Genomic DNA, 20,213 nt, shown 5'->3' with positions numbered 1-20,213 from the left:
TGCTTGTTTGCTTATTCAGTGACTAGAATCCAGTCAGATTGTGGCTTCTTGGAAGGATAGTTTCTGAGGTCCCTGTTCCATATTTCTGCTAACCTGAGGAGGGCTCCTCTTAGTTCTTATTTCCTGGTTCTCTCTTGCATACTAGCTGGCCTACAGTGGAGGCTGTTCCTTCATTATATTTTATATATTGTGAATCTCCTTCCCATTGCCTTTCATCACAGCTTCTACTATTGAGACCACATTTGGGTTTAAACTTTCCACATTTTGTTTGCAAATGAACTATCTGTTTGAAACTGGTCTGTGGAACAGATGACAAGCTTCTGAGTGACCTTTTTACTCTGGCAGCTTAGAGCTAAGTCACAGGTGGAGGAGGATTGAGGAGCAGGATGCTACCTTAGGTCCTTTTACTTCCCTATTTTGATATGGAGCCACTGTTTTAGGAACCAGACTAATGGCTCTTTTCTCAGTGTTCCCTCCATAAGTCAGAGCTGGGCAAAAGCATGTAATCCCTACTTAACTGCACTTAACCTGGACTTAACCTCAGTAGTAGGCAGCTGGAGGCAGCATGAAAATGTTGAAGTCCTGTTCCTTCCAGGAGCAAAGGTCCCTAGCTTGAGCCTCGTACTCTTGGCTGGAGCAATTTAGAGTGGATATTCTAGAAGGAAGGAGGGAGGGAGCAGTCTTTGTTAAAATAAATACCACAGACCCTCCTTTCTCTTACCTAACTTTTGTAGATTTTTCTGAATAAATATTTCTTCATTTGCCATTTACTGTTAGAGCCATTTCCAGAGACTGCTGTGAGGTATTTTGTTGGTCCCATTTTGGTTTTTTGAATGGGGCAGGAGGTGTTTTGGTTTAGTAAGTTTCATTGAATTAGTTCAGTGAAGCTCCTTGCATTATCATTCTGTAAGTCCAGAATTCATTGCAATTTTATAATTGGGAGGCAGAGATTAGAGTTTTGTATATTGACTGTATTTATTCTGAGTGAAGACAATATTACTATTTTGTAAATAGTAATCTTTGTAAAGACATTATGATATTTCCACAAATTATATTGGGAATATCAGAACAAGTAGCCAATAACATAAGGGAAAGAATGGATAAAGACTTACAAAACAATTTCTGTAAAGAAATAAGCATTGCAATTCATCTGAAAATTAGAACTGCCATCTACTTATTGTATTAAACATAACTTGTTTCTAAAAACGTAAAACTTTGGAATTCGCTCTCTAAATGTTGCTTAACTTCTTGTCAATTTAAATACTACACTTCAGTAAGCAGAACCCCTTTCCCATCATAATTAAAATGTCATATCTGAAAGGGGGGTTGTAATTAATAAGAGTAGAGACCACTTTCATTTCTGTCCTATTTTTAAATAGGTTATTTTGAGGAAGGCCATTTCCTGCCCTTTCAATGTTGAGAGGTTCTTATTCATTTTCCACAGTGGTCCTTAGCCAGGGGTATGCATTAGAATTGGAATCAAAAGCTCCACAGGTGATCTTGGTTGAAATGGTAAAATGAAAGCTATATTTAAAAAGATATAAATAAATTGTACCTGTGTACAATTGTAATTGTCCAGCCCACTAGTTAGCCAGAATATATTTTCAGAAATCTAGCTAAAGCTTTAAATGTTTTTAAACATGTTATTTTTAATTTGATGATAAGCCAAGTTTATTTTGATAATTTCATGTACAACCATTTAAATAGAGAATAATGTAATCTGCAACTTGATATTTTAAAAAATGTTTAATACTGATTTATATTTAGTTTTCCCATTTATATAATCAATTTCTTTTTGATTAGAAACTATTAATATTATATTATTGAAATCTAAACTTAAAAATGTTTTTTCTTTACCTTTGATTAATAAGTTAGAAATTCTCTCAAGCACTAAACAGAGTTAAATGCTAAGTAATTTTCTTTTATTGAACATGGCACACTTCTTTTTACTATATGCTGGGAGGGGTGTGTATATATAAAATATAGTAAATTTACTAGATATATATTAATATTGAATACATATTATTATATAATAAGCATATAGATAACTTACTAAGGATTCTCAGTATTTTAATGTAAAATACTTTTCAGGGGTGGTACCAGAGATCGAACCTACGGGTGCATAACCACTGAGCCATATCCCAGCCCTTTTTATTTTTAATTTTGAGACAGGGTCTCACTAGGTTGCTTATAGCCTCGCTAATAGGTTGGGACTGGCTTCGAATCTGTGATCCTCCTGTTTCAGCCTCCTGATCTGCTGGGATTATAGGAATGCACCACCACACCTAACTAATGTAAAATACTTTTGTTTTCATAGTTTTTCTTTCACTATTTTCTTTCTAAGTAACTTTTATTTTATTTTTAGTAAGAAAGAAATTAAGCAATAATCACTAATATCTTACAATTAAAGATTTATGAGGCAACAGAATTCTTGAATTTTACATTACCCTAGGACACACCTAAATTACTAAGATTTGTATACATTTAACAAGATACTATATTCGTCAGTTCATTTGAATGCTGATAGAGGATGCACACTAGAAAAATGTTTGGCTGACAGTAGCAGTCTAAAGAACAGAAAAGCTCAGTGAGACTGGCTAGAAGGACTGCCTTATCTTCCAGTCTCCTTCTGCCTTTCACTTTAAACCTGTTTTCTCTGAAGTCATACAATAGCCACTCACCACCACACTCTAGATTTTTGTATTCACTAAACTTTTTTAAAGCATATCATTTTTGGAAAAACTCTAAATATTTAATTCTTAATTTTTTTGTTGTTGATTTTGACTCATAGATGTATTGTAGAAACTGAAAATTTAGAAGAAAGAGTAGCTGTGGTGAGTCGAATAATTGAGATTCTCCAAGTCTTTCAAGAACTGAATAACTTCAATGGTGTCCTTGAGGTTGTCAGTGCTATGAACTCATCACCTGTTTACAGACTAGACCACACATTTGAGGTAGGTTTATACATGTGTTTTTAAATGAACTTTTGTTGCCTGGGGATTATCTATAAATTTTGTAATGAATTGGTTACTCTTTCAAAATGAGGCATTCTCATTAAAATATATTTGCAAGTCCCAGCTTAGAAGGGGTAAAAAAATTCTCTTAATTTTTAAATGCACACAAAATTGTGTGAGAAATAGCCAAGAAACCCTTTCCCCTCTAAGTTTGTACTAGCATCTGTAGAGATAGTTGTAAAATCAATATTGTTGTGTTTGGGCTTTATTGTTATCCTGACATCTTTTTTGGCAAGGCCAGTAATTCTATTTATAAACTTAAGCTTTCTCGTTTTTTTTTTTTTTTTCCTTATAGCAAATACCAAGTCGCCAAAAGAAAATTTTAGAAGAAGCTCATGAATTGAGTGAAGATCACTATAAGAAATATTTGGCAAAACTCAGGTCTATTAATCCACCATGTGTGCCTTTCTTTGGTAAGTATTTCTTCCTGAGTTTTTATTGTGTGTGTGTGTGTGTGTGTGTGTGTGTGTGTGTATAATACTTATTTCATTAAATGTCTTATAGACATGTATACTATGCCAGCAGAAAATATTTACTTAACAAATATTCAGCACTGAATCCCTTGAGATTTTTTTTTCATTAGGACTTTTAAAGATGAAGCCCAGTATCTTCTGAGATAACACAAGGGGAAAATTCCAAATGTGACCTCATACAAGGGGTCACAATCAAAATGTGACTTTAGAAATATTGTATATATTACTTTCAGGCTATGTTATAAAGGAATATATGAAATATAAATGATTTTATGTTTTTACCTAGGTCCTATACCCAAGATATCTTATTATATGCAAATATTCCAAATCCAAAATCAAACATTTCTGATCCCAAACATTTTATATATATAAGGAATACTTAATACTTTCTTTTTGTGTTCATCTTGGACACTCAATATTATATAATATTTACTTATTTTTTATATTCATAGAAACCTTTTCCATTGAATTTAATAAACTATGCTACAGAAAAGGCATGACCAAATTCATCCATATTTATAACTGATTTTTTTTAAAGTAGTTTCACATGACTAAAAATCATAGTGCATGTGCCTCTGAACCCATACCTTCAGCACACTAAAATTTTATTTTCTTCACTGACTCTTTTCCCCACTTTTGAACCAAAGGAAAGATATGCCTTTTTCTTCCTTTTAAGACTGTATATCCTTTTGTAATCAACTTCCTTTCTGTAGGTCTCTCTGTCTTCATGAATTCCCTGTATTTCACATCTTCAATTGAAGATATTGATATTGACGTCTTTTCTCTGCCTGTGTGTGTACTCTGTGACCCTTCTTCTGAATCCTTAGAGAAACTATGATCTCTATCACACCTCTTATATTTAGTCTATTTAATATGTGGAAAATTTTCTTCTAGTCTTTTCTTCATCTGTAATTTTTTCTGTATAGTTTTAAGTTACACCACACATAAACAGTTTTATGTCCTGATATTTTATTTAATTAATGTATCATATTTCTCATATTTTGTTGCTTAGGCTTTAGAACCAACCACTTTTATATTGGCTTAACTTTTTGCTTTGCACATTGTATATAATTGTAATTATATGACGTGTGTGTGTGTGTGTGTGTGTGTATAGATACATAACGTGTATATCTATATATATATACACACACTCATACACACATATATATAATGGTTTACTTCTTATATCCTAGGTATATTATATTTTATTAAATATTCTTCATAATAATCATTTATAATGGTCACATAATCTATTAAGTTAATATAACAATTAATTTAACCACTACCTCATGATCAGACACATTGTTTTCAGCTTTTCTCTTTCCTAAATAATGTTATATTTTCATTTATTCCTGTATGTGAAAATATCCTCTTGAGATAGGTAACCAAAAGAAAATTCACATGCATTAAGAGGCATCAGTTTTTAATTCTTGATATGTATTGCCAAGCTGCTTTCTAAGAGGCTTATGCTCATTTACTTAATGCTATATCAGAAGTGCAAAACAAAGCAAATATCATTCCATAATTCCCCAACTTTAAGTACTTCTTTTTTTTAAAGTTATTTTCACAGATTAAAAACTACTACCTAATTGTTGTGATACTTTCCATTCTTGTTTACTATGGACATTTTTTCATACATTTGCTTAATATTTGTGTTCCTTCTTGTCTGTGTCCTTTTTCATATCTGCTGAAAATATTCTTACCAGTCTGCCTTTTAGTTTGTATTAGCTGACATATATTAGTTTCAAAATAATACATCCATCTTTCTCATTATGATTTCCCACCCTAAGGATAGAAACCTTAGAAAGTTCCTCTAATCTAGTAATTTAATATTCAATCATATTTTCACCTAGCTTTTTTATCATTTAGCTTTTTAAATTATTGTTAATCCTTTTATGAAATTGAAGTCTCTTTTAGATGTCATATTAAGTACTTAAATTTATTTCTCTACCAAATTGTTATTTGTTCACCCTGGTATACTGAATAATTCTTATTTTTTCCTATTTATATATGGCCTTCTTTAATACATACTGTCTTGCACTGATTTCTCTTTTTTCTTTTTTGTCTTAATCCATTTAGGTTTCTTTTGTTGTTGTTGTTGCACTGATTTCTTATACTAGTGCCATAATTGTAATGATTATCATTTTATAATTATTGATTCTAAGGAAATATTTAGCAACATCTAGAGACATTTTATATTGTTCTAATTGGGAAGGTGCTGCAGGAATCTAGTGAGTAAAGAAAGGACAAGAATGTTGCTAATATCCAACAGCACACAGGATAATCTCCCATAATAAAAAAGTATCTGCTCCAAAAGGTGATGCCAAGGCAGAGAAACCCTGCTTTATAGTGTTCTTATATATGATCAAGTTGGTTCTTTAATGTTACATCAGTATTTTCTTTGCCAATTTTGTCTTTCTACATTTCCAAATTAACTTTTTATAAATTTTGTGGGGTGGGGCAGGGCAGAGCAAATGCCCCCAAATTTAATTGAAACAATCAATTTGGAAAGAATACTTTTCTAAATATTTAATATGTCAACAACTAATGATCCAGTATCTTTTCCTTTAATCTTCTTTCTCTGTTATGCATTATAGAATTGGTCATTAATTTCCCAAAGGTTAAAAAATGTTTTTGAAAAAAACAGCTGTTTTAAACTTAGTTTCATCAAGAAAAGATCTAATTTTGCTTAATTGGATGCTTTTTGTTATTTTAAGAAAAGATCTTTCTTGTTACAGGATTGTTACATTATTTTAAAACTACTAGCAGGTTGGGGGTATAGCTCAGTAGTAGTGTTTGCCTAGCATGTGTGAGGACCTGGATTTGATACCCAGAATCAAGAGGAAAAAAGTAAAAATACGAGCATTCACTTATATTTGCAACAAATTGTTTTTGTTTCTATTTGCAATGTGTATTTTCCATTTCTATTTTTACTTACTTTTTTTACTTGGATTTGCTTTTTTTCCCCAACAACTTATTATTTTATATCACTTAAAAACAAAAACAAAAACAAAAAAAAAACAGTGATTCTACTGTTTTTTCAAGGACGTTCTGCCACCCTCAATTCTGGATAAAAATATTGACCCACTTGCCAAATTTTTACGCTTTCTGCTCATTTTCCTGGTTATTGAGACTTTGCTCTGTTAGCTAGTTTATCTGAAAGCATCCCCAGTCAGTCCTGCTGCTCTAAGAAGATGTTTGCTATTTTCATACTGAAGGTTATCAGTCTCAGAAACTATCCAGGCAGGCTTTTATGGTTTTGATCTGGTAGGTAGAGCCAGATGTTAACGCTGTTTCTGAATTCCATTTTCTATATAAAAATTTATAGAAACTTCTTCCAGGTTTTAATATGTAATTCTGGATACAGTTTTTCCCCTTCTAGGGGGAAAATAGGGGTAGTAGTAACACTCCCACCACCTCTATCATCTTACCAAAATTCTTACTCTTATGCTGGAACTGCCACTATTTACAGAAAAATCACAGGGCAATTTTTCCTTAAAAAGCTCTGGCAGACTTCTGGTCTATTTCTCAATTTCTAGTCTATCTAAATACATGAGCAAACATTTCCTCTGAGGAAAAAGGCCATACCTTAATCAAGTTTCTTATCTGTGTACCAATATCCAAGCCTGTAACATTTGGCTTTGCTCTTTATTTTTACCCAGCTTTGATCCTGTGTCCTCCTGTTTTGTTTTGTTTTTTTTTAATAAATGTGTTTCATCTCCACTGTTGCTTTCTTGCTATTTTACAATCAACTGTATGTCTATCACATACTAGTCTAAGTCTCCAAATGCTCTGTCTTCTGTTCTGAAATAATATGCTTCTTTCATTCACTCAGGAACATTTGTTGAATGCCTGTATGTGTGAGGCTCAGGGCTAAGTGCTGAGAATGGACCAATAAGACATAGCCCCCAGAGTTTCTATTCCCTTTAAAGAGCAGAAAAAATAAATTTATAGTATTGTGTTGTAAGTATAACATTGTATTGTAGAAATATAGAAATTGAAGTGTAGACAAAGTGCTGTGGGAAGTCTGAGCAGCCACTTTTTCCTGGGAAGGCTGGGAAAGGCATTAGCAAAAAAGCAAAAACCTCAGCCCTCTTCATTATTTATGTCAAAACTCTTCTTTCCCTCTCGAAGAACAATGCTAGAGCAGTCTTCAGAGTAGGGTATGCAAAATGATCTGTTGAAACACAGGACTAAACTAGACCCTCTCTCTATATATATTTTTAAAAGAAGAAAAAATTAAGCTTCCTTATATGTAATATTCAGGTCTGTATTATACATACATACAGGTTTTATATTTTTAATTCAAAAATTATGTATAAGTTTATATATATGATTTTTTTACACACTGATGATCATTAACATCTTTTAATGAGTCACCAATTAGGCATAAAATAATTTCCAAATTTTATCTTGAAGTCTTCCCCAAGTGCTACTTGTAAGCATATTCACAACTTCATTCAAGTATACTTTTAACACCTGTGACATTCCATACACTTATTTTGCCCTCCTGCATTCCCAGTGGTAGTCATTGTATCACCCATTCAGTCAACCAAGTACAAAGCTCAGACAATTTTTTCCTGCTGCTCCACCCCTTACCAAAACCAGTTAATAAGTGCAGGGGGCAGGGGCTACTTATGAAATATTTATCCCCTCTATTATATCTTCTTAGACCCTACGGCAGCCCTCATCGTCTCACAAACACTGTTGATAGCTTGCAAACTTCTCTTCCTTGGCTTTCAGTGCAGCTCATGTTAGCTAGAATGTAAAGATGCTAATAGTTCCCTATTTATCTCCTAAGTGAAGCTTTTTAAATGAAAGTCCAGATTCTACTATGCACAAACTCTTCATGGGTGGGCCATAGTTTGTGACTAAAATGAAAAGTTAATTTTGGCTGCCATTGCATATGCATGTTTTGTCAGAATGAGCATTGAGCTAAATGGATCATTTAGTTTATATAAAGACTATAACTGGCTGAAAGTTAAAGAGCCTTTTCTTACTAGAACACACAGTAACTTTGTCTTATAAATGAATGTATCATGAAGAATGAACTAGGTACTCAAAAAGACAAAAAAAAAAACCCTAATTTATTCAATAACTGCTTCTTTTTTGATACCAGGGATTGAACCCAGGGAGCGCTTAACCATTAAACTACATCCCCAGCCCTTTTTTTATATTTTATTTAAAGACAGAGTCTCACTGAGTTGCTTAGGGCCTCACTAAGTTGCCGAGGTTGGCTTTGAACTCAGGATCCCCTTATCTGAGCCTCTCGAGCTGAGAGGATTACAGGTGTGTGCTACTATGCCTGGTAAACTAAATGCTTTTTAAAACTAAATAAAGCTGGGTATGGAGGCACATGCCTGTAATCCCAGCTACCAGAAAGACTGATTGCAAATTCAGGACCACCCTGGACAACTTAGTGAGACTCTGTCTCAAATAAAAAGGGTGGGGGCTGTAGCTCAGCGCCACAGACACACACACACACACACACACACACACACACAAAAAGACATCTATGTCAATCATTATTATTGCTGACTTATTCTGAATTGATTTGCATCATTTAATCTTTTCAAGGATGTGGCCAAAAATTCTAATATTTAAATTGTGCCTCTACCACAGATGCATTTACAGCCACTGCCCTCATATCCTGCCAGTCTTCTTACACTCCACACACCAAATCCCTGTGTTCTAGCCATACCGTACAACACGCTGTCTCTTAAGTATGTCTTCCAAGCTTCATCGCAAATCATTGTACACATTACTAGTTTGTTTTAGAATGCCCTCTATCTTATTCTACTTATTAAACTTCTCTTCAGCTTTTGAGACTTATTCTAAGCATCACCTCATCTCTAATGCTTTTTCTAATTCCACTAACTCAAGGCAGGATAAGGCATGCGCCTCCTTAATTCTCTTGTAGCATCTTATGCATTAATATTAATATACTTACCAAATTGCATCTTAGTGGTCCACATTCAAAGCTCTGGACTCTCTTGGGATCAGGGACTGTTTTTTTTTTTTTTTTTTTTTTTCCATCTTTGTATCTGTAATACCTAATGCAGTACTTGACATACAGCCAAAACTCGATGCATTTTATTTGAGTGAATGAATTCAGATATCCAGACCCTTGTCTTCTGCCCAAAGCAGCAGTCAGTACTTTGGGAGGAGAGGGCAGAAACATACGAAAATAGGGCAAGATACAATAATGGCATCAACAGTCACAACTGAAGCTAATTAATGCTTTTATCAGGCCCTATTCTAAACCATATAAAAATTCTCTTGATTTATTTCCCACAGTAGCCTTCTTACCTTCATTTTACAGATGAGATAACTGAGTTACAAAGAGACTAAGCAGTTTGCATAATATCACACAAGTAGAAAGCAGAAGAGCTGGCTCCAGAACCTTTGTACTAGACAGGAAAGGAACTAAAGTGCTCCTGGTGCCAGAGGACTGGATAAAACAGCTAAAGTGCCTGTTATTTTGTTCATTCTCCTCCCCACCCAGTGCACAACCTGCAGTGATGGGGAAACAGGAGCTCAACTACCAGATTGACACTAAATCTGGAAATACTGAAGACCAGAATATACATAAGTTATATCAGTCCTATGTTTGATAGGCTTGCAGATCCTTCCACATTTCCATGAAGTAAGCCTACCCAAACAGGATTACCTCTGAATTGCAAATCCTAACAAGCTCTTATGGGACCTCAAGAATTGAGTAAGCAGAAAATGTGATCCTCTGAGTTTAGCATTTTGCCAAAAATATGTGCCATTAATGACATAGTTATTCTTAAAGTTCCTTTAGCCAAACTGTGATTTAATCAAATAACAATGATTTGAGGAGTGTGAAAAATTAGTTATTCTTCCTGAAAAATCTATTGATTTTTATTAAACTTGAACTTGGTCTCCCCATTTCCGAGGACATTATAAAATTTAAGTCTTTCATAGAAGAATTTGATACTTACAAAACTCTCTTGATACTTCCTGAACTTGTTATTTTTCTTAGCATGGAAATCTGAGCCTTGATTCTTTAGTTATGATGACTGAGTACAGTGTATATGCCCACAATTAATGTGGGAAAAAAGAAACAACTTGCTTTTTTCCTTCTTTATCCTTGAAACAATTTCATTATATCTTCTAGGAATTTATCTCACTAATATCTTGAAAACAGAAGAAGGCAACCCTGAGGTCCTAAAAAGACATGGAAAAGAACTTATAAACTTTAGCAAAAGAAGGAAAGTAGCAGAAATAACAGGAGAGATCCAGCAGTACCAAAATCAGCCTTATTGTTTACGAGTAGAATCAGATATCAAAGTAAGTTGAATTATGAGGATATATAATTCTTATTAAATTTATAAAATGCCTGATAAAATAGCCAAGTTTATTTTGTAGAGGAGAAATAGGGAAATAAAAGCTAAAAAAAAATTCAAATTTTCTTAAGTTATAGTCCTAAATTATATTCATGAATTTCAAACTTAATATATTGAATATTAATTCTTTTTGCATTCATTTTAGAGATTCTTTGAAAACTTGAATCCAATGGGAAATAGCATGGAGAAAGAATTTACTGATTATCTCTTCAACAAATCCCTAGAGATAGAACCACGGAACCCTAAGCCTCTTCCAAGATTTGTAAGCATTCATCTATCTACATTTCTTTTATATCTATATACTTTTTGCAATTGTCATCTACATCTAGTGATGTCATCACTACCATATGTTATGTAGATTAGTTTACCATAAAATTATTCAGAGGTGAAATGAACATGTGATAGTGAAAAGTAATGAAATCCTTACTAAATACACCCAGGAATATTCCCCTTGGTTCCAAATAAATGGATGTTAATATTAATTTGAATACATTCTGATATGATAAATGATGAAATTGAGCATAATATGTAAGTTTTTTTCCTTATTCTTGGATTTAACCAAAAACAATGTTATTTATTTTAAATGCCAGAAATTTAATGAATTTATACTAATTCACTTATAAGAAAGATATTTACTTGGGACTTTAAAATAAGGAATAATTAGAACTTTTAACCATGAGTCATTAGCACATAGAAATTTCAGGTTTAGCTAAAGACACCTTCCAGTAGTTCCACTGTTTTGTATTACTATCAGTGACTAGCCAAGTTAATGTACATTATCATCACCTCACTGATCTGAATATGTTCTCCCAATAATAAGAAAGTCAAGAATCAGGAAATAAACATAAGTGATCAAGATAAATCTCATAGTGTTTATGAACTAAAGCATATGCAGTTGCCCATAGGCAAATTTGTCAAGCCCTAAAATAGTTTTTAATAAAATGAATTAAAAACAGCAAATTGGAAATATATATCTAGACTGCTTCACTGAGGCACAGTGATATCACTAAGAAATGATCACTCTGCAAGCAAAATGCCTTAAAATTGACATATACACAGATAAAAACTCAAGCAACTTTATGCATTTATAAATAGCCCAAATTGTTTTAATGTCATCACGGTATTATAGCATGTAGTAAGGTACTATAGTTCATGATGGTGATCCTCACTTTTTCAACAAGATTCAATTTGTTCAAAACAGTCTGTTTTTAAAACCAGGAAATAGGAAAAGCTGGGTGTGGTGGTGCGTACCTGTAATCCCAGCAACTCGGGAGGTTAAGACAGGAGGATTGTAAGTTTGAGGCCAGCCTAAGTAACTCAGCAAGACCTTGTCTCGAAATTAAAAAAAAAAAAAAAAAAAATTCAATGGGGGGAGTGGAGATAGATGTAGCTCAGTGGTAAGCACCCCTGGGTTCAATCCCCAGTACTTTCCCCACCTCAAAATAACCATGAAAATATACAATATATTTTTGAAAAATTTGTAACAAATATTCTGGTATTTATAGGACTAACTCAGTTAAAGAAACTCATTTCCTAACAATTTAGTTAACCAAAGTTTCAGCAAAATGGAATAATGCTTTAACTTGGATTCTTTGATTTGAATCATTATGTAATTTCCGTAATGGTGATTTATGGCTTTCAAAGCTATTTCATTGAATTTTACCAGGTACAAAAATTTTCCTTTCTACCACACTGTTTTAAGTATTATTTCTTTTCATATGTCTACAGCCAAAAAAATACAGCTACCCCCTAAAATCTCCTGGTGTTCGTCCATCAAACCCAAGACCAGGTACCATGAGGCATCCCACACCTCTACAGCAGGAGCCAAGAAAAATCAGTTATAGTAGGATCCCTGAAAGTGAAACAGAAAGTACAGCATCTGCACCAAATTCTCCAAGAACACCACTAACACCTCCTCCTGCTTCTGGTGCTTCTAGTACCACAGATGTTTGCAGCGTGTTTGATTCTGAACATTCGAGCCCTTTTCATTCAAGTAGGTGCTAAAATTATAAGTGTTTTAAAGCAGTTGTTAGTATTATGATGCTAGTTGTAAAAAAGAATCTGTGATTTTGTGTGTATGTGTATGTGTTTGTGTGTGTGAACTTGTACACAAGTCAAATACTGTTTCAAGATAATTAGTATAAAAATAAACAAATTCCAAACTCCAGCAACTTAAATTTTTTTTAAACCCTGCTGAAATAGTCCTCTTTAAATTTATTATACTTTACTTTATTTGAGGATTCCAAATGCATCTCTTTTATCAAGAGGAAACAAAATTCACTTCAAAAATCTGTAAGGAATGTTAGTACCTACAAAATTATTATAGTTGAGTATTATTCAAAGTATACCATTCCCTCTCCAGATTCTGCAGTAGCTTCGAATTTTGCAGTGTATCAAATTTAAAGTCCTACCTACCCTTTCCTTTCCTTAGCCTATTGATGGTTCCCTGATGGCATGCAGTGCCTGCTGGTATGCTACCTGTGCTTTTTGGCACAGCTATACAAACCTCAACAGCTGCATACTGTTGCTTATCCCTCTTATTTGTAGACCAGCCTTGTGCAACAGAAACATGAGAGCATGTGTAATAAGTGAAACTAATTTTAACCATAAATTTGACCCAGTGTATCAAAAATATTGTCATTCCAATATGAAATAAATATAAAAATTTATTACTAAGACATTTTACATTCCTCCCCACCCCACCCCCTAATCTTTAAAATTCAGTAATATTTACACTTAGAACACATCTCTGTTTGGACAAGCCACAATCAGATGTTCATTAATCACTTGTGGCTACAAAACTGTACAGCTCAGTTCTAGCCCTTAGATGAGGCTATCTTTTAAATCTAGATTGCCACTAATTTTCTCATTTAAAGAACACATCATCTTTTTTTATTTGTTCATTATTAAATTAAAACTTGAATCCAGTCACTTCCAACCCACTCTTGACTACTTCCACAAGCTCTTCTCATTGGCTGTCTTGATGTGCTAATCAGACTCCACACTAGTTTTTAACATAACAAGATCTAATACTGGGGGCAGCATGACATTATTATGGAGGCAGAAATCAAGAAGTACTGACCCTGATTTGTCACTCTAGTCTGCTAGTAAGCTTTCTGATTTTAGATAAAATACTTTCTCTGCACCTTTAAGGGCAAAACTAGATTTTTTTATGGTTTCTTCAGCTCAGAGAATCTAACTAAAAAATCAACTTTAAGTAATTCTTTGGAGGTATGTTATTTTTGAGATTTGATCCAGAATGCTATTTGTTTTTTTTCCTGTGGTGTACTTGCATTTGTAACTACCCAGCAGTCTGTCTTGTCTTTGTACCACCTAAAGTGTATTTGTCTTGAGAATACTGTGTCTTGACTTTATTGGACAACTGAGGATCATGGGGTCATGTTATATACATAGGAATATCAGGTATATATATTTTATAAGTTCTAATAGACCCTAGGTTTAAAAAAAAATCCCATTTATTCTCATCAACTCAACATATCCCTGAATTAAGTAATAAAATGAAACCAGCACTTTCAATATACTTGATCAAAAATCATTGTTTGTTGGACTCATCAGCTATTTGCAGAATATTTTTTTTCCTAAAGCAAACAGCTCTAAGTCCATATTGTAAGGATCCCCAAACTAATGAATTATTGAAGCCATAAGAAAGCTATCAACTGCAAATTCTACTTCTCTTAGTTTCTCTTAGTTTAAGTCACTAAAAATGGAAGAGGTTGGGGGGGGGGGGGAGATAGGCACATTAAATTGCTCTGCTAGCATTAAATCATTAGTCAGAGAAGAAGTCATTCCAGAATGCAGTACTCTGGATCAATGCTTTGTTGTATGTGGCAGTGGAACAATGTTGACTTAAACAGCTAAACAAGTAGAGAAAACATTGTTCCAGGAATTAGACTTTGTAACCTGAGCTTTGAGGGTTTTCTCAATTTCTCTATGATAAAGAAAACCCCTCTTACTACTCCCTTTGCTCTTAGTAAAAATTGAAAATAAGTGATTTTGATATCAAATAATCCAACATAATATGAAACTGGTCATGTGCTTCGTTTATCCCTTAGTTAAAACTTATCAGTAGCCTATGTGGAATAAAGGTACTCACCTGGTTTTGACTCAACTTCTGCTAAGAGATCTACTGCTGTGGGATCATCAGAGTCTCAACTTGCTACCCACTGTGTTGCCACTAGACAGCATCTTCCTTCTTTTTTCCCTTGGCCTCGAAGGAAAGAGCTGCTTGCCTGCAGTCTTATGTCATCTGAACACATTCCACTCAATACAAAGTAGCAGAAAGTCCCATTGCTAAAGTTTTCAAAAGTCAGAAAGGCAAAGTTTGACTAGAATTTGTTATGTTATAATACTACTACTTTTTTTTCCTCTTAAAGATTTTTCTCCAAATAATCTACTTTTAAGCTATACTTAATTCTTTCTGCAGTGTTTTGCATATCTTACTCCTTGCTAAGCACTTACACGTCTTCTCTAGGAAAGCTTACAGTCATACTGAAAAATGACTTCAGAATGGGCAAAAATGGTCATTGAAAGCTTTGTGGTAAAGGCAGACAGGGAAGGGAACTGGTAACCTATTTTGTGCTGCCACAGCTATTCTTGACACCTGGAGCCCTACGCCACACCTTGCCCTGACCAAGTCCACCTTTGAGGTGATTCTGACAGTGGCTGGGAAAAGAAGAAAAACCACTCACATACTGCTTTGTTTCTGCTGCAAAGGGGAGAATGGTAAAATACCCTTGGTATCTTCCTGTTTAAAGACTGCCTGGTACTGAAAGGGATCCAGAGGTCTGACCTGGTCTGTGTGCTGGAGATGAACTTTATTACCATCCCTTAGTAGGGGAAGCTTCGACAAGAAAAAGAGCTATTGAAAACATTCCAAGCTGAAATGCAAGACTCTTCTTCACAAAGATGGTTGTAGGTGATGAGTTTTTAACCTCAAACACATTTGCAATTACCAGGCTTTGATGAATTTAAGAAGTTAGCCATCATTTATACCATGCTTTTTCCTTAAAGGCTTGTTTCTTTTTCAAGGAATGATTCCTTTATAAATTGGGGAGTATCTTCAACAGTGGTTTCAACCTGACTATACAATACAGTCCCTTGGGGAGCTTAAAAAAATACCTAGACTCAACCCATGCTAGACTGGCATTTTGGGCAACTGGGCATCAGTTTTTTTTTTTAAAACTTCCCGTTGGATTCTAATGTGCGGCCAAAATTGAGTACTTAAAAAAAATTAATTTGTATTTAAAAAATTTAATAATACTACTTTTTAAAAATTAATTAGATTTAATTTCTAAGTCATCATCAACAAATTTGTTCAGTATACGGCCAGTAAGAATGTCTAGCATATATTTCTTGATTATAGCATGTAAAATTTGAAAAGAATTTTTAATAGCATTTTTTTATAGCCCTTTTTGCTTGAGTTTTATTTTATTTTATTTTTTTAATTTTTATTGTTGGTTGTTCAAAACATTACATAGTTCTTGATATATCATATTACATACTTTGATTCAAGTGGGTTATGAACTCCCATTTTTACCCCGTATACAGATTGCAGAATCACATCGGTTACACATCCACTGATTTACTTATTGCCATACTAGTGTCTGTTGTATTCTGCTGCCTTTCCTATCCTCTGCTATTCCCCCTCCCCTCCCCTCCCTTCTTCTCTCTCTTTAATAGCATTTTCCAGGCAGTGAAACCAAGCAGTTAAAGTTAGAAATCAGATAAGTGCTCCAAATTTACCAAAAATGTGAAACTATGCCTGTGCTATATATAAATATGATCAAAGACAAGTTTACATCTATATACATGTTGTGTGCATATATATAATTATTGTTTCAAAAACACTACAGTTTGTAGCAGTCATGAGCTTTGTATTTTTTTTTAATATACCTATATTGTACTAGGTGTACTACCACGTTCTTGAAGCTTATCTCCAGGAAGTATATTATTCTTTTTCAGGAAAAGAATTATAAGTAGGCAAACACTGGAACTGGATATCCCCTCAGTCCCTATTTTGTCATAGGTGCATAATTATGAAGAGAGTCATTGATAAAACAACTGTTTCTTATAATTTCAGAGCAAAAATATTTATTTATTTATCTATCTATCTATTATTTATTTATTTATTTGTTTGTTTGTTTATTTATTTATTTATGCAGTGCTGGGCATTGGGCCCAGGGGCCTTGCACATGCTAGGCAAGTGCTCTACACTGAGTTACATCCCTGGTCCAAAAATGAATTAATCTTTTGAAAGAGAACTTATTAAAATAAGCTGGGTTGCTATTCTTAGTCCCAAATAAATATAAGTACATATGGAAAAGAAATAATGAGACAGAGTATTTAAATCTGGGACTTCCTGGGAAATAAAACCACAATTTCGATGTAAGCAACCAGGAGTCATCCAGTTAGCTGAACCTGGAATGTAAAATTGGCCTCCTTCTGAACAAATAAGCTTGAATAAACAGTGGGGAACTACTTGAGTCATTGCATATTATGCAAAAATAAAAAACAAGAGAAAGGAAAATCTGAGTTTTAAAAAAACCATTTCAGTCTAGTTCTACAAGAATTGTTTAAGGGTCTTGGATATTATCTAGTCCATGTGTTGGTAATATAAAGCATTATAACAAAAACTATTCTGGTGAAGAACCATTACAAGTCATCTAAGCTTTCTGTCTCAATTTTCCTACTTTAATGATTTTTGAGCTCTGACTTTTGCTTTTCAATTCTTGTTAAAATAATTGTTGAAATTAGACATTCTAAATTTATCAGGGAGTTTCCTATATAAAATGTATCCAAGCACCAAAGGTTTATTGAACTTTTAAAAAAGTGTTTATGAAAACAGAGCAACAACAACAAAACAGAACAAAAAAGACTCTTCTCAAGCTTGTTTTAATATCCAAAGCTGTAGAGATTCTGTAAGGAGAATATATGCCCCAAGAACAGTTTTTAGAGGCCTATAATAAGTAAGAAGCTCCCTTTTCTTTTTTAATTTACATAAATAAGTTTGTTACTTATTACTTGTTTCACAAATTTGAATTTACAAACTAATCTTTAGTAAAGGACATATTTTCTAAGTCCAGCTAAATTCTTCACTTGAATTGGGTTTATACATTTTAAAAAGTCTTGGTAGTTTAGTTCTCTCATTAATGTTTCTTATTTAATTATTATGACATCAAGTAGTAAGTCTAAAAGGAATATTCAAAATTCTCAGTATATTAATTCAATTTGCCTATTTTTCCTTTCAAAAGTAAATATGAATGAGCTTTTACTAAAACTGTTACAGCATTCTTTGAAATTAGTATGACAAGAATAACATTTTCATCATGAATAAATTTTTACAGATGAGCTGAATATATCAATGGAAGAAAAAAAATCTACCTTTTCTTGTTTCCTTTCACAGGCAGCGATACCGTCTTTATCCAAGTTACACTGCCCCATGGCCCAAGTTAGTATATTTGGCTTAAGACTCGTAATTCTCGCTTTGGCTTTAAAAATCAAAACAAGTCTCATCTTCCTGCTAACACTCTCCTTGGGTCTGGCAGCACTGGTACCTGCTTGCACTGTCTTGGAAGTGAGGCCTTCACTTGTGCTATCCTTTGATCATAAATGATTTACTTAAGTTTATATACTTTTCATGCTTTTTGTAAAACCACTATTTTCTTTTAGAAGAATATATTAAATAAGTGGCTTCCATATTTAACAATTCTTCTTTTCCAACTATAGAATTCTAAATATATTTTAATGCTCAGCTTTGGAAAAAAAAAAAAAAGCAAGAGCATGCATGCGCATATGGGAATGCTGGCAGCTACATGTAGTGTCTCGATTATAAAATACACTTAGCCTTGTGACAGTATACCCTGTAGGCAAATAACTGCTTTTGATTTTAGAAGAACTATCTTATATTGTAACTATTTAAATTATAAGGCCTAAATATTCACAGATAAAATAAATTTCCATTGTAGCTATTTGGTTTAATTTTAAAGCAAATTAACAGTTCACTGAATTCCAATATTGTAATTAGTTTAAGCTAACAGGTTAATATTTTTGCCCTTTCATATAATTTCAAAATGTATACAATAAAACATTAATTATAATCTAAATTACCTCTTATAAAGTAGGTGATCAAAATGTTGATCATGTGAATAATACCGGTACATAAAGTAATCTTTAAGTTCTATAATTGAAAAAATAAAAGCTTTAGTACTTGAAGGAATAAAAAGAACCTGCCAAGTATAGTTTTGAATGATTGTCTCTTTAAGTATTTATTCATATCTTTTTTAATAGTGTTTATAAATTAGCTAACAATTCGTCTAAGTGTTGTCTTTCAAAGGGTAATTACTTATGATGACACTATGCCCTGTCACCATATATGTCTATAAGATAGGTTCCAATTAGAAGCTTTACTTACCTCTTTTGTGCCAGTTCACCAACTTATTCTTAAATTGGGTTCATTAGATTTCATGTAAGTCCTGTTTGTATTATCAGATCTGCCCTAGTTATCCTGAGTAGTTCCATCACAGTTAAAATTTTTTGGATTATATATGATGAGCCTGATTTTGTTCACACACTAAGGAGAGCCTATACCCAAGCAAAATGAGAGGGATCCTCCCCAGATTTTTTTCCTATGCAACCTGTAAAAGAACTGCTGGGGAGAGACATTTGGGGAAAATGGTTAAGATCAGAAACTCTTTTTCTGAGGACTACCCAGTAAGGGGAGGAAATTTGTATACTAAAAAGGTAAAAAAAAAAAAAAAATGAGCTCATCATACAGTTGACAAAATTACCATTTCAAAGGTTTTCAAATTACCATTCCAACAGAAATCTGAGAATCAGACCCTATTAAATATTCCAATAATAAATTAATAGTGGGAATGTTATTTTGTTCAAGAAGCAAAATAACCAGGTTTTTTTTCTAAAAGTACTGCTAAGAAATTTCTGCATGCTTTTGTTATAGCAGTCTGCTTTATTAGTAAATGTAATACTACTAGGTATTGGTTTATGAAGCTGCTTTTGATACTTCTACACATTTATTTTAATAAATATAAGCAGTTTCCAGCTAAGCCTATTCCAAGAACAAGTGAAATAAAGTTCCCATAAATTTTCTTTAAAATGTAACATCCTACAGGATCTGCTTCAGTATCATCTATAAGTTTAACCAAGGGCACTGATGAAGTGCCCATCCCCCCTCCTGTTCCTCCACGAAGACGACCAGAATCTGCCCCAGCAGAATCTTCGCCATCTAAGGTAAAGTAGAAAATCTTGTTATCCAGACATTGGAATCGTTAATTACATTATAGTCCATTGGTTATGTCTAGTTTATTTCTCACTCAGAT

General features: G+C 33.4%; 1 protein-coding gene across 3 annotated transcripts in view; it reads left to right on the top strand.

Annotated features, from left to right (window-relative positions):
• The window catches only part of Sos1 (SOS Ras/Rac guanine nucleotide exchange factor 1), a 111,568-nt gene that overhangs the window by 85,764 nt on the left and 5,591 nt on the right, over positions 1 to 20,213 (top strand). For all 3 annotated transcript variants that reach the window (XM_076832526.2, XM_076832525.2, XM_076832523.2), the window contains 7 exons: positions 2,792 to 2,954; positions 3,310 to 3,427; positions 10,629 to 10,801; positions 11,003 to 11,119; positions 12,586 to 12,850; positions 18,281 to 18,325; positions 20,006 to 20,124. In XM_076832526.2, coding sequence (XP_076688641.1) covers positions 2,792 to 2,954; positions 3,310 to 3,427; positions 10,629 to 10,801; positions 11,003 to 11,119; positions 12,586 to 12,850; positions 18,281 to 18,325; positions 20,006 to 20,124 — 1,000 coding nt within the window. The remainder of the gene's footprint in view (positions 1 to 2,791; positions 2,955 to 3,309; positions 3,428 to 10,628; positions 10,802 to 11,002; positions 11,120 to 12,585; positions 12,851 to 18,280; positions 18,326 to 20,005; positions 20,125 to 20,213) is intronic.

Source organism: Callospermophilus lateralis, chromosome 14 (assembly GCF_048772815.1).
Source record: "Callospermophilus lateralis isolate mCalLat2 chromosome 14, mCalLat2.hap1, whole genome shotgun sequence".
Taxonomy (NCBI): domain Eukaryota; kingdom Metazoa; phylum Chordata; class Mammalia; order Rodentia; family Sciuridae; genus Callospermophilus; species Callospermophilus lateralis.
This window is presented reverse-complemented; position numbering and strand designations above follow the sequence as displayed.